Source organism: Carlito syrichta, unplaced genomic scaffold, assembly GCF_000164805.1.
Source record: "Carlito syrichta isolate Samal-C Ts95f unplaced genomic scaffold, Tarsius_syrichta-2.0.1 Scaffold303599, whole genome shotgun sequence".
In the NCBI taxonomy this organism is placed as follows: domain Eukaryota; kingdom Metazoa; phylum Chordata; class Mammalia; order Primates; family Tarsiidae; genus Carlito; species Carlito syrichta.
The window spans coordinates 187,932-203,322 of NW_007247695.1; the positions used below are offsets into that span (position 1 = coordinate 187,932).

Consider the following 15,391-nt stretch of genomic DNA (forward strand, 5'->3'; position numbering starts at 1 on the left):
CCGGGAGCGGCCACTGCACTCCAGCCTGGGTGACAGAGTGAGACTCCAACTAAAAAAAAAATTAAATTAAATTAAATTAAATTAAATTAAATTAACCAGCAAGAAGAAGTCTGTCTCTGCCTGTAAAACATGTCTCCCTGCAAATCTTTCATGGGAAGTTGATCTCTTCTTCCAGGAAAAGAAGAACTGAATCTGATTCTGTTGTGAGAAATACTCAGTTTGAAAGACTGAGAGAAGAAGCGGAAGTACCAAATTCTAGAGGATGCACAGGGTCAGACCGGCTCTGCTAATAAAGAGAAAAAGGGAAGGTGTCCCTTCCCCGACCCATGTGTATTCTGTAACCCATACACTCCCAGGGTTGGTGAAGTTTTACTCTCCTGATTTTTTTTCCAGATATGCTTTTGATCAGCAGCTCCAAGTTGCCTGACAGCCCCAGAGGACTCCCACGCATGAATCACACCCTGACATTTTGCTCAGTTACCTGGAGGTCCAGCCCAGACCCTCAATGCTAGCTCCCTGACCAGTTAGTCATGACTGCCACTTCCCCAAGCAAGCTATTTTAAGCCCTGTATTCCATGATCTGACGGAGATGGTCTGGGCCAGGACCAGGGTGTGACAGATCGTGCTTGAGTTTGGCTATCTCCTGCTGGCTTCCAGCCCAAAGTTAATAGGGCAGGAAAATACATTCGTGCAGTGGAAAGCATTTCCTCACACATGCTCCAAAACCACCCAAACCTTCCGGATTAGTTGTGGCATAAATATGCTTATTACTAGACTGGTTTTCTTCCAGAATGCATATTTACTTATTTGCCTACATGTTGGTTTAAAACTCATACCCTGCCTGTATCCCAAAAGAATACAAAGTTACTTCCAGACCCCTAAAGGACCCTTGGAAACACAGAATAGTAATTTTTTAGAAAGTTATGGGGTCCTCATTTAGGTGTGATATGGTCTTCCTGATGGTACCTCCAATGGTCCGGGCAAAGACAGCTGCCCTCATTACATAGATGAGCACCTTTTTGACATTTGAAAGTTAATCAAGGCCTTCTAGTTCCTTGAGGAAAAGAATGGCAAAATATATAATTCAGGCATTGTCACAATGGCAGTAGGAATGTGTGAAGGCCACACAGCAGCCTTCTGTGACCTCAGCAGCCTCTACCTCCCTGCGGGCTTCCTTCAACCTGACCCCAAATACCACTGACCCCATAGCTGACCCTTCTCGCTCCTGGTGTCACCACTCTCCACCATCCAACAGTGACTTAAAGGTCAGGGTCACTCGATGGCAAGGCTAAAGTCAATTTGAGGGCCATCAGCCTGCCTAAGTCCTGGAAATCACCATTATTTGCTGTTTACAGTGATGTCTCTAAAAGACTTATTAAATAAAGTGCAAATGTTAGAAGACTAATTATTATGGCTCAAATAATTAGATAGCTATTTTTTAATAGAGAAAAAGGATGTAATATGTGAAACTTTGATAAGGTAGATGGGAGGGTAGAAAGAAAAGTGATTAACTGGAAAAAGCATAAAAAAGCATCAGGGTCTAAACAGGGTGGCATGCTGTTCCGGGGTTATAGGGAGACAGGAACACCATAAGGGCAAATTACTTAACCTCTCTCCAAGCTTCAGTTGTCTCATCTACGAAAAAAGATATTAATAGCACCATTACATAAGATAATCTATGTAATGTATTTGGCATTATGCCTGGCATGTAAGAGCTGAAAAAATTTTAACTGAGATGTTACTGTTCAAGTTACATTAATAATAACAATGGCCAGGGACAGTGTCTCATGCCTATAACCCCAGCACTCTGGTAGGTCAAGGCAGGAGGATCACTTGAGTCCATGAGTTCAAGACCAGCTTAGGCAGCATAGTGACGCCTCATCTCTACAAAAAAAAAATTTTTTTTTTTAATTAGCCAGGTGTGGTGGCATACACCTGTAGTCCCATCTTCTTAGTAGGCTGAGGCAGGGGAATGATCTGAGCCCAGAAGGTCTAGGTGGCAGTGAGCTGTGATCATGCCACTGTACTTCAGCCTGGACAACAGAGTGAGATCCCACCTTAAATAATAATAGTTATAACAATGACAATCATTATTATTAGTAGTAATAGTAGTGGTAGTGTACTGTGCCCTGAGAAGGGTTAAGAGGAATCAAAAGAGTCATTACATGAAGGGTAGGAAATTAAATATGAAAGTGAGGGCAAGGGCATCAGTACCAACCTTTAGCTGTGTCCCTAGGACTAGTTACAAGGAAAACATCATGGCACAGTAATTTTTAGAGCCAAACACACAGAGACTCGAACCCTGGCTCTGTCATTTGACAATGTGTGACTTAGGGCAGTTACTAAGTTTCCCAGAGTCTCAGTAACCTTTTTTGTAAGATGGGAATAATCATACCTGTATGAAGGTAATACAGATAATATATATATATATACGGTACGAAGTAACCACCAAATATGTCTACCCCCTACACTAGCCAAGCTCTTTCTTCTCATACTATGGTTGGCAGACTGCAAAATGAGAAATCCATCTGGATGGGTGAGAGATATGAGAATTAGCATTGCGAGCTCTTTGTTAAGAGAAGAGTGATGTCACTAGCTCCCTTACACCCTCCTCCCACTGGGGGATCTCATGGAATGTACAGTTGGGCTGCTAAATGTTAGAACTTGCACCCATATTTAGGTTCACCATGTAGTGGAATAATTCTGAATTCACTGTAATTGTGCTACCGCAAAATGGAAGCCATCCAGTGAAAAGGAGCACAAAAATAGGTTTTCATGGAAATTTAACTCTGGTTTTATACCTTCACATAATGAAATCTGAGTATACTTTTTCTGCCAAAAAATTGAAGATAATTTTTTAAAAGCTATAAATCTAATGGCTACAAATATCTTTCCATCACAACTCCAAGATTCTTGTCATTTGATCTGAGTTATGTCACCTGTGATAGTCAAAATAAGTTTAGGAATCCTTTTGCATTTTAAATGTTACTTTCCTTGATGAAAAACTAATCATATTGAAAAATAATCTTCAAAATCACTTCATTTCTATTCTCAACTATATTGTTTTAATGTCTTTATTCTTTTTCTAAATTTGCAGAATATACTTCTTCTTATGCATCATTATCCCAGGCCCAAGACTTTGTTTTCTTTAAGTGTTTTGAAGTAAAACTAGTAAGAGTTTTGACCATTTTAAATACACTTTCAGAAAACTCTCCTCCTGATTTATATATCTGTTCCTAACACTGATATGCAGTCATATGTCATTAGTTACTTAAATGTTTTCTGTAATTATGTAAATTATGTTGACAGTTTCTGGCAGGGTGCTTACACTTTACTATTTTGTCATTTGCAAAGTTCTGAAATTTATCAGATCACCATTTGTAAATTAAACAGCTGTTAAGGGGCTCTTACTGACTTGTTGCCTTCTTTGCCTATAATGCTGAGTCCACTGTTTTTGCCAGAGGCTCTTAAGTAAATGTAACCTCTCTTCCTCTCTCTCTACAAATTTTTTTTTTTTGGTCTTATTAATGACCAATTTATGGACAAAGACTTTGTGGAGATCATGGTTAGAGAGAGGGAAATACAGTCAGCTACAAGTCTATAGGTTATAACAATGGAATATGGAAAATAGATCTTATAACAAAGGTTTGAATAGTTGCCATGATAGAAGAGAGAATGAATAACTAGCCAGATGAGCCAGGGAAAGCTTCACAAATGAAGGAATCTTTCCTCAGGGTCTTGAAGTTTCCACAGGAGTCTTATGAGTGAAGAAATGGAGAGAAAATCTTGCCAGGCAGATGCACAGTCAGAAAAGATGAGGAGTTGTTGGGTGTCTAGGATGTCAGGTGCAGAAACCCAAACACTAGCCAACAAGACCGGAGAGATGAAGCACATTGGGAATCATTTGTAAAGGTCTTGAAGGCAAGAAAGCAAAAATGGTTTTATTCTATAAAAGGACTGATAGAATCCAACTTTTCAGAACATAGCCAACATGGTGAGAAAGACAGACAGGAGAATATCCTCTCTGTTTTAAGCAGCCTAGGATGAAAATTTTTTCAAAACCACAGAAAATAAAACAATCTCCTTCCATCTCAATTATGCTTAGTTCCAATAGAAGAGCATTCAGTTTTTGCTGTGTGGCCCATAAGGGTCTGAGAAAGAGAAATACATAGTGTACCAAGTACTTTTCAGAGACATCTGAAGAAAATATTGTAACTACAGCAGATCCCCCCCTTAATAGCCCAAAGTCCTGAGAAGGGCTGTGACCTATCATACTTCTACTATATTGGATGCATAGTGACATGATCCCGCCATACTCTGCTATATCCATGCATGGGGACATGATGCACAACACCTCTGCCGTATCATGCAAGTTAACATTGTCCTGCCACATTCCATGTGGGTATATAATCCACTATATCTCTGCCATATCCTGATGTAAGCATATGTCTATATCTCATGGCTTCATTCTGAAGGTGGGGGTGGAGGTGAAAAATTATGTTTCCTAAATCTTGAGGAAACAAAAGAGAAAACGTATAAGTGAAAGTCTCCAAAGTTACTTTGGCCAGGACTTCTACCAGACTCTTCATGAAGGTAGTTCCTATCACTAGTTTAAGACCATCCAGGTTACATAGTTTCAGGGACAAATCTCCCATAGAAACTCCCATGTCCTGATGCAAAGACCTGTCAGAGATCACCTTTGAGAGATCTACATATAAGGCATGGTACATCAAGCTTCTGTCACATCTACGTTTTAGGGTGGTGTCTTAGTCCATTTTATTGCTATAAAGGACTGGATAATTTGTAAAGAAAAAAAGGTTTAGTTGGCTCATGATTCTGATGTCTTTTTTTGTCTTTTTTTTTTTTTTTTTGAGTTGGAGTCTCACCCTGTCACCCAGGTTGGAGTGCAGTGGCATGCTCATGGCCACTGCAGCCTCAGTCTACTGGACTTAGGCGATCCTTCCACCTCAGCCTTCCAAGTAGCTGGAACTACAGGAACATGCTACCACACCCTGCTAATTTTTTGATTTATAGGTCTCACCAATAATGTCTCAAACCCCTGGACTAAGGCAATACTCTCGCCTCAGCCTCCCAAAGTGCTGGGATTACCGGCTTGAGCCACCACACCCAGCCTGATTTTGATGTCTTAAAAGATTTAAGATTGGGCACCTGGTGAAGCTCAGGCTGCTTTCACTCATGGCAGAAGGCAAGGAAGAATTGGCATGGCAGAGATCATATAGCAGGAGAGGAAGCAAGAGAGAGAAGAGAGGTGCCGGGCTCTTTTTAACAACCAGCTCTTGGGGGAACTCTTGTGGGTACTAATAAAGTGAAAACTCACTCAGCCACTCCCCCCATCCCAATGAGGATATTACTATATTTACAACAGATCTACCCCCATAACCCAAATAACTCCCATGAAGCCCAACATTCAGGACCAAATTTCACCATGAGGTTTGGGAGGGCAAACATTCAAACTACAGCAGCTGGGCATGGTCCACCTTACATATCCCACAGCCGAGTATTGAGCCCAGAGGAAGCAGTTGCTCTCAGCCCCACAACTGCCTAGGTTATAGAAACAGTCATGAAAAAGGTGATGATGGTTGTAACAGGGGATGTGAAGGGAGGTGTCTAACAAAAATTTTAGTTAGGATCATGATGAAAGATGTTGATAAAGGAACAGTGAGACAGATAAAGGTTTAAAAATGAGCCGGACTTGGTGGCTCAGTCTGTAATCCCGCACCTTGGGAGGCCAAGGTGAACAGATTGCCTGAACCCGCGGGTTTGAGACCCACCTGGGCAACTTGGCACGACCTCATCTCTATAATAAATCAAAAAATTAGCTGGTTGTGGTAGCACGCGCCTGTAGTTCCAGCTACTTGGAAGGCTGAGGCAGAAGGATCGCCGGAGCCCAGCAGGTCGAGGCTGCGGTAGCCGGGAGCAACCACTGCGCTCCAGTCTGGGCGACAGAGTGAGACTCCAACTCAAAAAAAAAAAAAAAAAAGGTTTAAAAATGAATTAAGTAATAAATGGATGAATATATGAATAAATGTATAATAAATCATGAGTTAGATGAGGAAAGTAAATAAAAGCTTCAAGGTAAGCGAGAATTAAATACAAGAAAGAGAATCTTTTTTAAAATAAGGAAGAAGAAAAGTCAGAGAGAGATAACAAAAGGTAAACATAGTAAAATACATATATATGATGTATACAAGTATATTATATTTCTTTTTCATTTCCTCAGAATGCTATTTATCTTCCTGCACATGCTTTAGAGTGTTCTTGATGATTAGAGACTGGTAGATGGAGGAATCAGATCCTGAGCCCATAAAGAGATTATTTCTTCCTTTTTGCTCACCTCAAAGCATTCACTTTAAGTGTTCAGGGTTTTATGTTCGAGGAATCCATGTGATAAAGCACTATTTGGTCTAAAGGCACATCTGTATATATCTCATAGCTTCATACTGGGAGTGGGAGTAGAGGTAGAAAATTACATTGCTCAAATCTTGAGGAAACAATGTGTTGTAAGCAAAAGTCTCCAAAATTACTTTGGCCAGGAGTTTTACCAGAACTTTCATAAAGGTAGCACTTGTCACTAGTTTAGGACCATCCAGGTTACATAGTTTCAGGAGACAGATCTTCCATGGAAATTGTGATGCTTTAGGCAAACTTAGAGTCAGATGTATTTAGAATAGGTTTTGTACGTCCTCATCCAGAAATGATGAAGACGGGCAGACACTTTTCTTCCTCTCTTGAGAGCCCAGGCCAACAGGGAGGCCTGCATTTAGTATGGGGGCAACCCAGTCATCAGCACCACACAGAGGCAATCATTAAGTTAAACAGCAGTTACTTCTCTTCAAGACACAATGTGAACAACCCTCCTGCTCAGACCTAGGAACACGCGAGTGTGCAGAGGAACAAAGAGAGAGCCCACAGCCAAATCCCACTGGGAAGAAAATAAGGCCATAACACTGTCATCCCTTCAGTGTCGGTACACAGGGGCAGCCCTCTAATAACACCCCACACCAGCAGCCCTGTGCTGATAGGCCACCCTACCGTATCCAATAGGAGCCACTATGGGCTCAGAAGGTTGCCAACATACCAAGCCCCTTATTTGTAGCTCAGGGCGTGCTGCTGACAACCTTTCACAAATCAGGAGGCCAACATGAAGTCATATTATTTCAGTAGGGAAACCGATTTCTTCTCCTATGTCCCAATACAAAGAAACATAAGAAAGAACTCTCAATTCTAAAGATTCAGAAAATTAACAGGTACGTGAGAACATTGAGCTCAACTCAGAACAGGAAAGACAAGAGGTTTCCAATAGGTCTCTTACCTTTTTGTCGCTTAGGCCAGAAACCTGGTCCACATATTCCTCTTGGATCATGAAGGCAGCTAAGTTGGCAGTGTAGCTGGCCAGGAAGATGACGGCAAAGAAGGCCCACACCGACACCATGATCTTGGATGTGGTCCCCTTTGGGTTTTGCACAGGTACGGAGTTGTTAAACACCAGACCCCAGAGCAACCAAATAGCTTTGCCGATGGTGAAGGAGGGGCCTCCTGGCTCTGGTATGACAAGACAAAAAGACAAGAACAGAAATTAATCCAGAGTGACTGGTTCTACTTAAACCTACAGATACACAGAGCTGGTAAGTCCATACATACTCAGAGCAGGAAACCCTTCAACTAAAACCAAGCCCTTTTATAGACAGTTTCCTAATTTGAGAGTTTGTACCTCTCTTCTCCTGGGACCCTCTGGAGGGCAAAAGAGGTTTTCTTGGGAGAAAAGCCAGAGACCTTGGGTGTGTGTGAGATCTTTCTCCAATAGACAGTCATGACTCAGTCTGGGCCCTAGAGGAGCTATCTTACTGCCCCCATATATAGTACCTTCAAGATCACATCAAAACTGAATAACAAAGGCCAACTATTGCACTATAGTCACAATTATGTCATTACTATCATTTTTCCTAAGTTTTATATTTGTATCTACCAAGAAAGTATTTTAACTTCCAAATATGTCAGTGAGAATTGCATAAGATCTTTTTCTACCGTTGTAATAAACATCCTCCAAGTCTATTCACATAGAATAGACTGATGTTAGATGGCTTTGAATGAACTTTTTCCTGATTTTTTTTCTTTAGCTTCTGGCACTTAACAATCAATATTCCAAAGACATCCCTGACTCCACTCCAGTGCCAACACTTCCCAACTGGTTTCCTACAGTAGTAGCTTCTGTGTAAAAGAGTATCAGAAAGCCCGGGGAGGAAATCATCAACTCTTGGCCTAGCCATAGGAATCTGAGGATAGACAGGCAACTGTCTTTGACTTTGACTTCCCTCCATCTGACCTTTGCACAGACAGCACCTAGGCTTCTGCATATAAACATGCTATGACCTCACTGCTGCCTCTGCTTGGTGATGGTAAAGTCTTGCCTGTCATCTGGATCTCCACGTAGTCCCTCCACTGCAGAAACGAACATCTGCCTGCACAGTTTTACAGCATATTAGCGCAGGTCTTACGATGTTACCTGTGATCTTGATAGCATCTGCTCAGACAACTAAATCATCAGAGACTATGCCTGTCGAACCTGATACTAACTGTGCACACACATCTGTGTGTGTGGACCTTATTTCATGCAACAGATGTGTAACTAGAAAGTTGTTTATAAATCAAAGTTTTGTAAATTGTAAAATGCTCTAAGGAGATAATATTTCAAGCTGCCCTACGGTGAATTCCTTTGTGAAGACAAGCATCTTTGGTAAAGTAAGTGATTGTAAACCTTTTCTCTGAGCTTCGTGAATCTGGATTTTCACTCCCTGGTTTTTATCAAGGGAGATGGGTGCAGTGTACACTAACTTTAGTTCTTGACAATGTCGACCTACATATATACTCATGGGATTACCTGATGGAGGTCATGGCTTCTGGATGACTCTTTAGTACAGGGGGAAGCCCTCGACTATACTATACCATAGAGACATCCAGAATTTTACCCAGAATGCACAAACCAAATAAGGTAGATCTACATTTAGAAGTACTTCAGTAAAAGGGGCAGTTCACAACCTGGACTGTACATTTGAACAGAAGCATAAGGGGGATTTTTACAAAATATTGCTGCCTGACATCCCACCCCCAGAGATTCTTATTAAATTTGTATGAAGTGAGACTGGTTATTTTACTTTAACATGCAACCAAGATAACCATTATTTTGAAATATATAGTGGTCCAAGCCCCAACCTACACTTAGTGAATCCGAAAATGATGTCCAAGTACCTGTATCTTTTAAGTGCTTCATAGATAATTCTTTTTTTTTTTTAAGATATTTTAAGTAATCTTTTTTTTTTAACTTTTAAAATTTTATTTTAAAGATGTGGGGTATAATTCGAGGTTAGGTATACAAATGTTCATTATGCAGGTACCCTTGTTGATGAGGTGTGCCCCCACTTCCCCAGGCAGATTCTCACTATTGCCAATCTTGCTTCCCCACTCCCCTCCTGGCAGTTTCCCGCTACTGCCAATCCTTTTCTTATAGTATTACGATAATTGTTCAAGGTTCACTTATCAGTGAGAACATGTGATACTCAGTTCTTTGTTTCTGTGAAAAATCACTCAGTATTATAGACCTTAAGTCCATCCAGGTTGCTGTGAAGTTCATGATTTTGTTCTTCTTTATGGCTGTGTAATATTCCATCGTGTATATGTACCATATTTTTTTTTATCCAGCAGCCAACAGATACATGAAAAAATGCTCAGCCTCACTAGTATTGAAGAAATGCAAATTAAAAACTACACTGAGATACACCTAACACCAGTCAAGATGGCTATCATCAATAACTCAAAAAACAACAGATGCTGGGGAGGATGTGGCAAAAAGGAAACACTTCTACACTGTTGGTGGGAGTGTAAACCAGTAAAGCCTCTGTGGAAAACAGTGTGGCGATTCCTAAAAGATCTAAAAATCAACCTTCCATATGACCCCACAATCCCCCTACAGGGAATATACCCAGAAGAACTCAAATCACTCTATAAAAAAAAAACCTGCACACATATGTTAATCACAGTATTGTTCACAGTAGCAAGAACATAGAACCAACCATGTTGCCCATCAAAAGAGGACTAGATAATTCTTATAAGTAGTCAGGGTCAAGAATCTTTCCTCTTGGAGGTAATAATTACAGGATACAGTTCACACTTTGGAAGGATGAAGACTCAGAGAAGGTGGAATGTTTCTTCATCTAAGGAAATGTGGGAGAAGCTTTTACAGAGATCCCATGACCTCCTCCAGAAATCTAGTGAATTTTAAAACGTGTTATAAATGCTTCAAATACACGGGCAGCCTTTACATCTGTGGGCCTACCCATCCAGGAAACTGGACCACCCAAATAGTAGCTATAGATGAGAATTGGTCTTTCCCACCCATTTTATTTCAAACACTCAACTTTCATACTCTCTGGCAGGGGGACTGAGCCAAGGGCATATGCTTTAGAGATCTGGTGCCTCAGCTGTGATCTGTTGGCTGTGGGGAGCTCTACCAGCCACAACCACCTGCATATGCCTTGGGGAAACTTCTTTTTCCTTACTCTTATTAATATGTGTGTACAGTCTGCTTTGTTAGTGACATCTGTTCCAACAGCCCACAGCCTAAGGTTATCAAAATCGTTTCCTGTGATATGTTTATGCTACCTGTATCTACCACCAGTCTTTCCTCTCCTTTACTTAGGGATGGAACTGGGCTTGGGGCCAGGCATAAACCAGAGAGGAGGCATATAAATTCAAACTAACATCTTAATTGGAGTTTTCTAGAGAGACACCAAGTTGGTGATCTAGAAGGCTGAGGGTTCCTTTTCAGAAATGGGTAAGTTAGAGAAGATGCAGATAACATGTGAGGAGTCCAGCAATTTGGGATTAAGAACTAGAAAAAAGGCAGAACTAGAAAAAGTTCCCACTGGCCTTACCTCTGCCATCAGCGAGGCACCTGTTATAACCCACAGGGCTGAAGTACTCAAAGACAAAGACAGCCACGGCTGAGACAATGAGCAGCATCACGAACATCATCACCCACACGTCAGCACTGAAGGGCTCTGGGGAAGAAACAAACAGCGCTCAGGGTTAAAACAGAGAACAAATAGATTCTCATTAACTGACATCTTCATTTGCTCACGCAGACTCGTATTTTGAAGGGTGGGGAACAAACCACGAGTGTTGCCTGCCTTCAGGGGCCAGGGCCTAGTTTAAGAAGCAGGAGACTGTCCCTGAACAACCCCTGATGGGCATGTCGAGGATTTTTTTCCTGTCAAATACGTAAGGAAGCCAGCCTCATGCTCGTGAACTTTTTAGGTTGTAGAGATAAGAATGTTCTACCATGCTTTCCTTAATATCTTTAATTATTTTTGCTGAATCCCTCCCAGTTGAGCTAAATACTTCTCTGACTTGGAGGTGATCAGAAATTGGACACTATATTCCAGAAGCCATCTCTCTGAAGGCCTATAAAAAGGGACAATCGCTATTCTGTCCCATGATACAATGCTCCCTCAATTGTGTCTCAAAATAGTCCTGGCCTTTTTAGCTGTCACAGCACATTGTAAACTCATAACTAAGTGAATTAACATGCCGTTTTCTCCATCTTCCAAATCATTAATAAAGATGAAGTTAGAAAAGGGAAAAATTGGCTGAAAATTAGAAAATATATTTCTTACTCTGAAACCTACTTTATTATTGAACTCCCAAAGGAATTATAAAAGCCCGGTCACTTAATCAATTTAAAAAGATCTTGATAAAGGCCCAGAGCTTAGCAAACTGACTGTGAAATGCAAAACCTTTCAACAGAAGTCAGATGCCAGGGTAGAATGTATGATTCAAAGCCTCTATGCAGTGGTGTGGCAAACACCTTCCACTCTCGACTCTAATTTATTTCACTTCTGCCCCGATTTTACTGTTGTCTAAGATTGGGAAATAACCGAGTAAAAGCATCACTGCTATGGTGTCTCCCCGCCCCCGCCCCGAGAAACTTTCTGCACACAAAATATAACAAACATCTGTATTGGTTTTTACAGTTTAAAAAGTACTTTCACCATATACTACATATGATTCTTTTAATGGCCCTTTCACTAGGGATTACTATATCTATTCTCTGGAGCAATAAACTAGAACTGAGAGGTCAAGGTCTCTGAATTTTATAAATAATCAGAAAGCAGCAGGGTCAGGTTATGAACTGAGGTCCTCTGAAGCAAAAAACCTGTTTTCCCCATTGTATTATGTTGCATATTTGTCTCTGTCCAGCATGCTGGCTCCTGGATTAGGAGGTGAGCTCTGAAATGGCCTCATATGTGCTAGAACACAGGCTCTGAAGGCTACCATGATGAGACTTTAATTCCAGATCTGCTAGTTACCAACTAAAAGGCTACTAGGAAATGGCTTAATATGTCTTGTCTAAGATGCAGCTTCCTAAGCCATAAAGTGGACCTAATAACAGGATCAACGAGTTAATATAATAATAATAATGCCCAGCATATTATATAGTAAATGTTCAATAAATGTTGGCCTCCTTTATCTCTACAACTAACAAACTGCTCTTCCTCTGAATATAGACACAACTACATTCTGCCTGGCATTTCTATGCCATCTCAGGGCTATATCAGTGTACCACTGCCTCTTCCAGTTCAGAGGTTAAGGTTAGTGCTACACTGACAGAGTTAGAATTAGAATGTAGTTTTTGTTTGTATCTGTTGATGTTCCAATTGTACTTGCAAAGGGGAAAATAAAGCAAATAAATTAAACACAGCAGTTATGAGGATTAATACATACAGTGTGTGCTATCTAATAACATTTCACATAAAATTAGCAAGGCCAGAATGTGCTTCACTGTGAGTAAGAAGATTAACTAAGAAACGTGAGTAATTTATAGAGAAATTCTATGGAGCCTATAACGCCACTTTGTAGTACATTAATTGAATTAACTTCCTGTGGATAAAGCTTAGAGAAATGTTAGTCACTGTCTACTCTAATAGCCCCGTTTAAAAAAAAAATGTTGATGTCCCTTAGAGAGACTGTGACTTGTCCAGGGGCTTACAGCTTGTTTGTGACCAAACCAGGCCTCCTGTCTCCCAGGTCAGTGTTCTGTTTTCAAGGTGACATTCTATTTTCCAACCCCTTGCTCCATAGCCCCTGTGAAAAATATGGGATGTGAGCTCACAAAAGACCTCATCTAATTGAAATCTTGGCCTCATCTCACCCAGTCTTTTATCACATCTGAGGCTTTTGACATTTAAGTGATGCTGGAGAGAGTGGTAAGGGGAGGGTGGGGTGGGAGGAAGAATCAGATCAGCTCTCTCTGGCAGAGCCTCAGAAAATTCATGTGGAAACAAAAAACCTTTTTTGGTAACACTGAGCTCAATTCTTGAAGATTATTCAAAATAAATAGATATTTCGATGATATCCAGAATTAGGAATTATTACAGCAGGAAGCAGCCTCAGAGATCAGCTAGTTGAAATGCCTTCTCCTGTAGATGAGGAAACTGATTCCCAGCATGGAACAAATCTGCTCAAGGTAAATGCTAAGTTACAGAAACAGTACAACAGTAGCTCCTCTGATTACCAGTTCAGCACTGTTTTCTTATGGGGCATGATGCCTTCCTATTTGTCTGGGTGTTCTTCAGTTTTCCTGTATGAGAGTAATCAATTTTGAAGTCTCCCAGATGAAGTCCCTGACTGAGTTAAGCTCCTAGCAGACCACCTGCTGGCTGAGAGAAGCCTGGCCATGTGCCCCTTCGGGTGTTCCTTATTCCATCTCCCTGTCCTTATGCCCGTTTCCTTCCACCAGCAAACCCATCATTTACCTAAGAAGGCAGAAGGTGAGACAGTCCCATTGCTGCGTGACACCATGACACTGATGCCTGTCTCTATGAAGGGCACCGAGAAGTCAACCACCTCCGATCGCTCCTCATTGATGGTGAGTGACCCCACCGCCATGTAGGCCCTCTTCATGACCACCTGAAGAGAAAGGTGCAATGCTCCAATTAGAACACTCCGGAAGGCAAGAATATTCATGGCCCAGCAGTGGTTTTCTTTGTATGGTAGGAAAAGTACTCCTATTTACTATTTTATATTTCCCGAAATTCATAAAAAGAGCCTGATTTTAAAAATATTAAAACAAAACAAAAAAATGAAAAATAGACATGGCCCTTAATTCTTGGCACTCACCTCTCCAATCATACCATTCCAGGTTCCATTGATTTTCTTCCCATGCTTGCCGTTGGTAACCAGGTAAAGGTCATAGGTGAACTTCACAGATTTAGAAATTTTCTTAAGGATGTCAATACAGAACCCCTTGCAGCATTTTTTGATGTAACCTGGCTCCTCATCTGTTTTATTCCTAGCCAGTTAAAAAAGCAACAACAAAAAACAAGGTTTTGTACAAGAGACAAAATTTTGCCCTTTGTCATTAAACAGAAATCCCTCCAACCTCAAAGCAGGCCCCTTTCACAGCTCAGCATAATTTATGCCAGATCTCAGTGAAGAAATACATCAGACTACAGAACTGCAATATTCTCATTGTCTCATTACATTGAACCATGTTTTCTCACAAATTTTAATGCTCCTTTGAAGTACAGTATACATCAGGAAAGGGTGCATATTCTAAAGGTTCAGTCTGATGAATTTTCACACACTGAATTCACCCTTTTAACCAGCACTCTCATCCAGAAACAGAAAAGTTACCAGCACCTGAGAGGCCTTTTTCCCCCACTTTCAGGCACTTCCCACCAAAGCGAACCATTTTTCTGACTTTTAACAGCATAGATGAGTTTTATCTCTTTCCAAATATGGTTCTAAATCTCAAAATTTCAGGATAGGCTGACCTGAGAAAACATTTTCAATACCAAAAGCCAATTTAAATCTCCAGAAATTTGAGGTCCCTGGTCACTGAGGCCAGGCAAGGCCAAAGGAACTTTGGCAGAGGAAGTTAGTAGTCATTTTCACTGGTTACCATCTGGACAGAACCAGACATCAGATTACAGGGTTGCCAGTAATTCCATCCCTCAGTAGCAACTGGAAATCAAACATGGTGCTCAATTCAATCTATGCCTCAGGTCTCAGGCCCTCCAGGTGCTAACAGCTGCATCGAATCTGCCCTCCTGTGCCACCCAGAGCCATTGAGAAGGATGTCGTACTCAGTGACTATGCGTTTCTGGCAGGGGACTGTGTTCCTCATGCAGGTTCCACTCAGTGGGTCCACACTTTCCACAATGACAAATGGCGCCTCCTCCAGGGTCACAATACTCAAGTGGTCATCTTCCTGTTCTTCGGTCTCAGGACACATCCGGGGCCACACATAGTATTTCATCTGCAGGGACTTGTCTTTCCACTTCCCCACCTGCACAGGATGAACACAAGACTCAGA

General features: G+C 41.2%; 1 protein-coding gene across 2 annotated transcripts in view; it reads right to left on the reverse strand.

The window, feature by feature from the left end:
- The window catches only part of GRIN2B (glutamate ionotropic receptor NMDA type subunit 2B), a 253,183-nt gene that overhangs the window by 96,549 nt on the left and 141,243 nt on the right, over nucleotides 1-15,391 (reverse strand). For both annotated transcript variants that reach the window (XM_021712674.1, XM_008058696.2), the window contains exons 3-7: nucleotides 15,162-15,364; nucleotides 14,194-14,365; nucleotides 13,830-13,983; nucleotides 10,950-11,075; nucleotides 7,334-7,563 (exon numbers count right to left, since the gene is read on the reverse strand). In XM_021712674.1, the coding sequence (XP_021568349.1) occupies nucleotides 7,334-7,563; nucleotides 10,950-11,075; nucleotides 13,830-13,983; nucleotides 14,194-14,365; nucleotides 15,162-15,364 (885 nt within the window). The remainder of the gene's footprint in view (nucleotides 1-7,333; nucleotides 7,564-10,949; nucleotides 11,076-13,829; nucleotides 13,984-14,193; nucleotides 14,366-15,161; nucleotides 15,365-15,391) is intronic.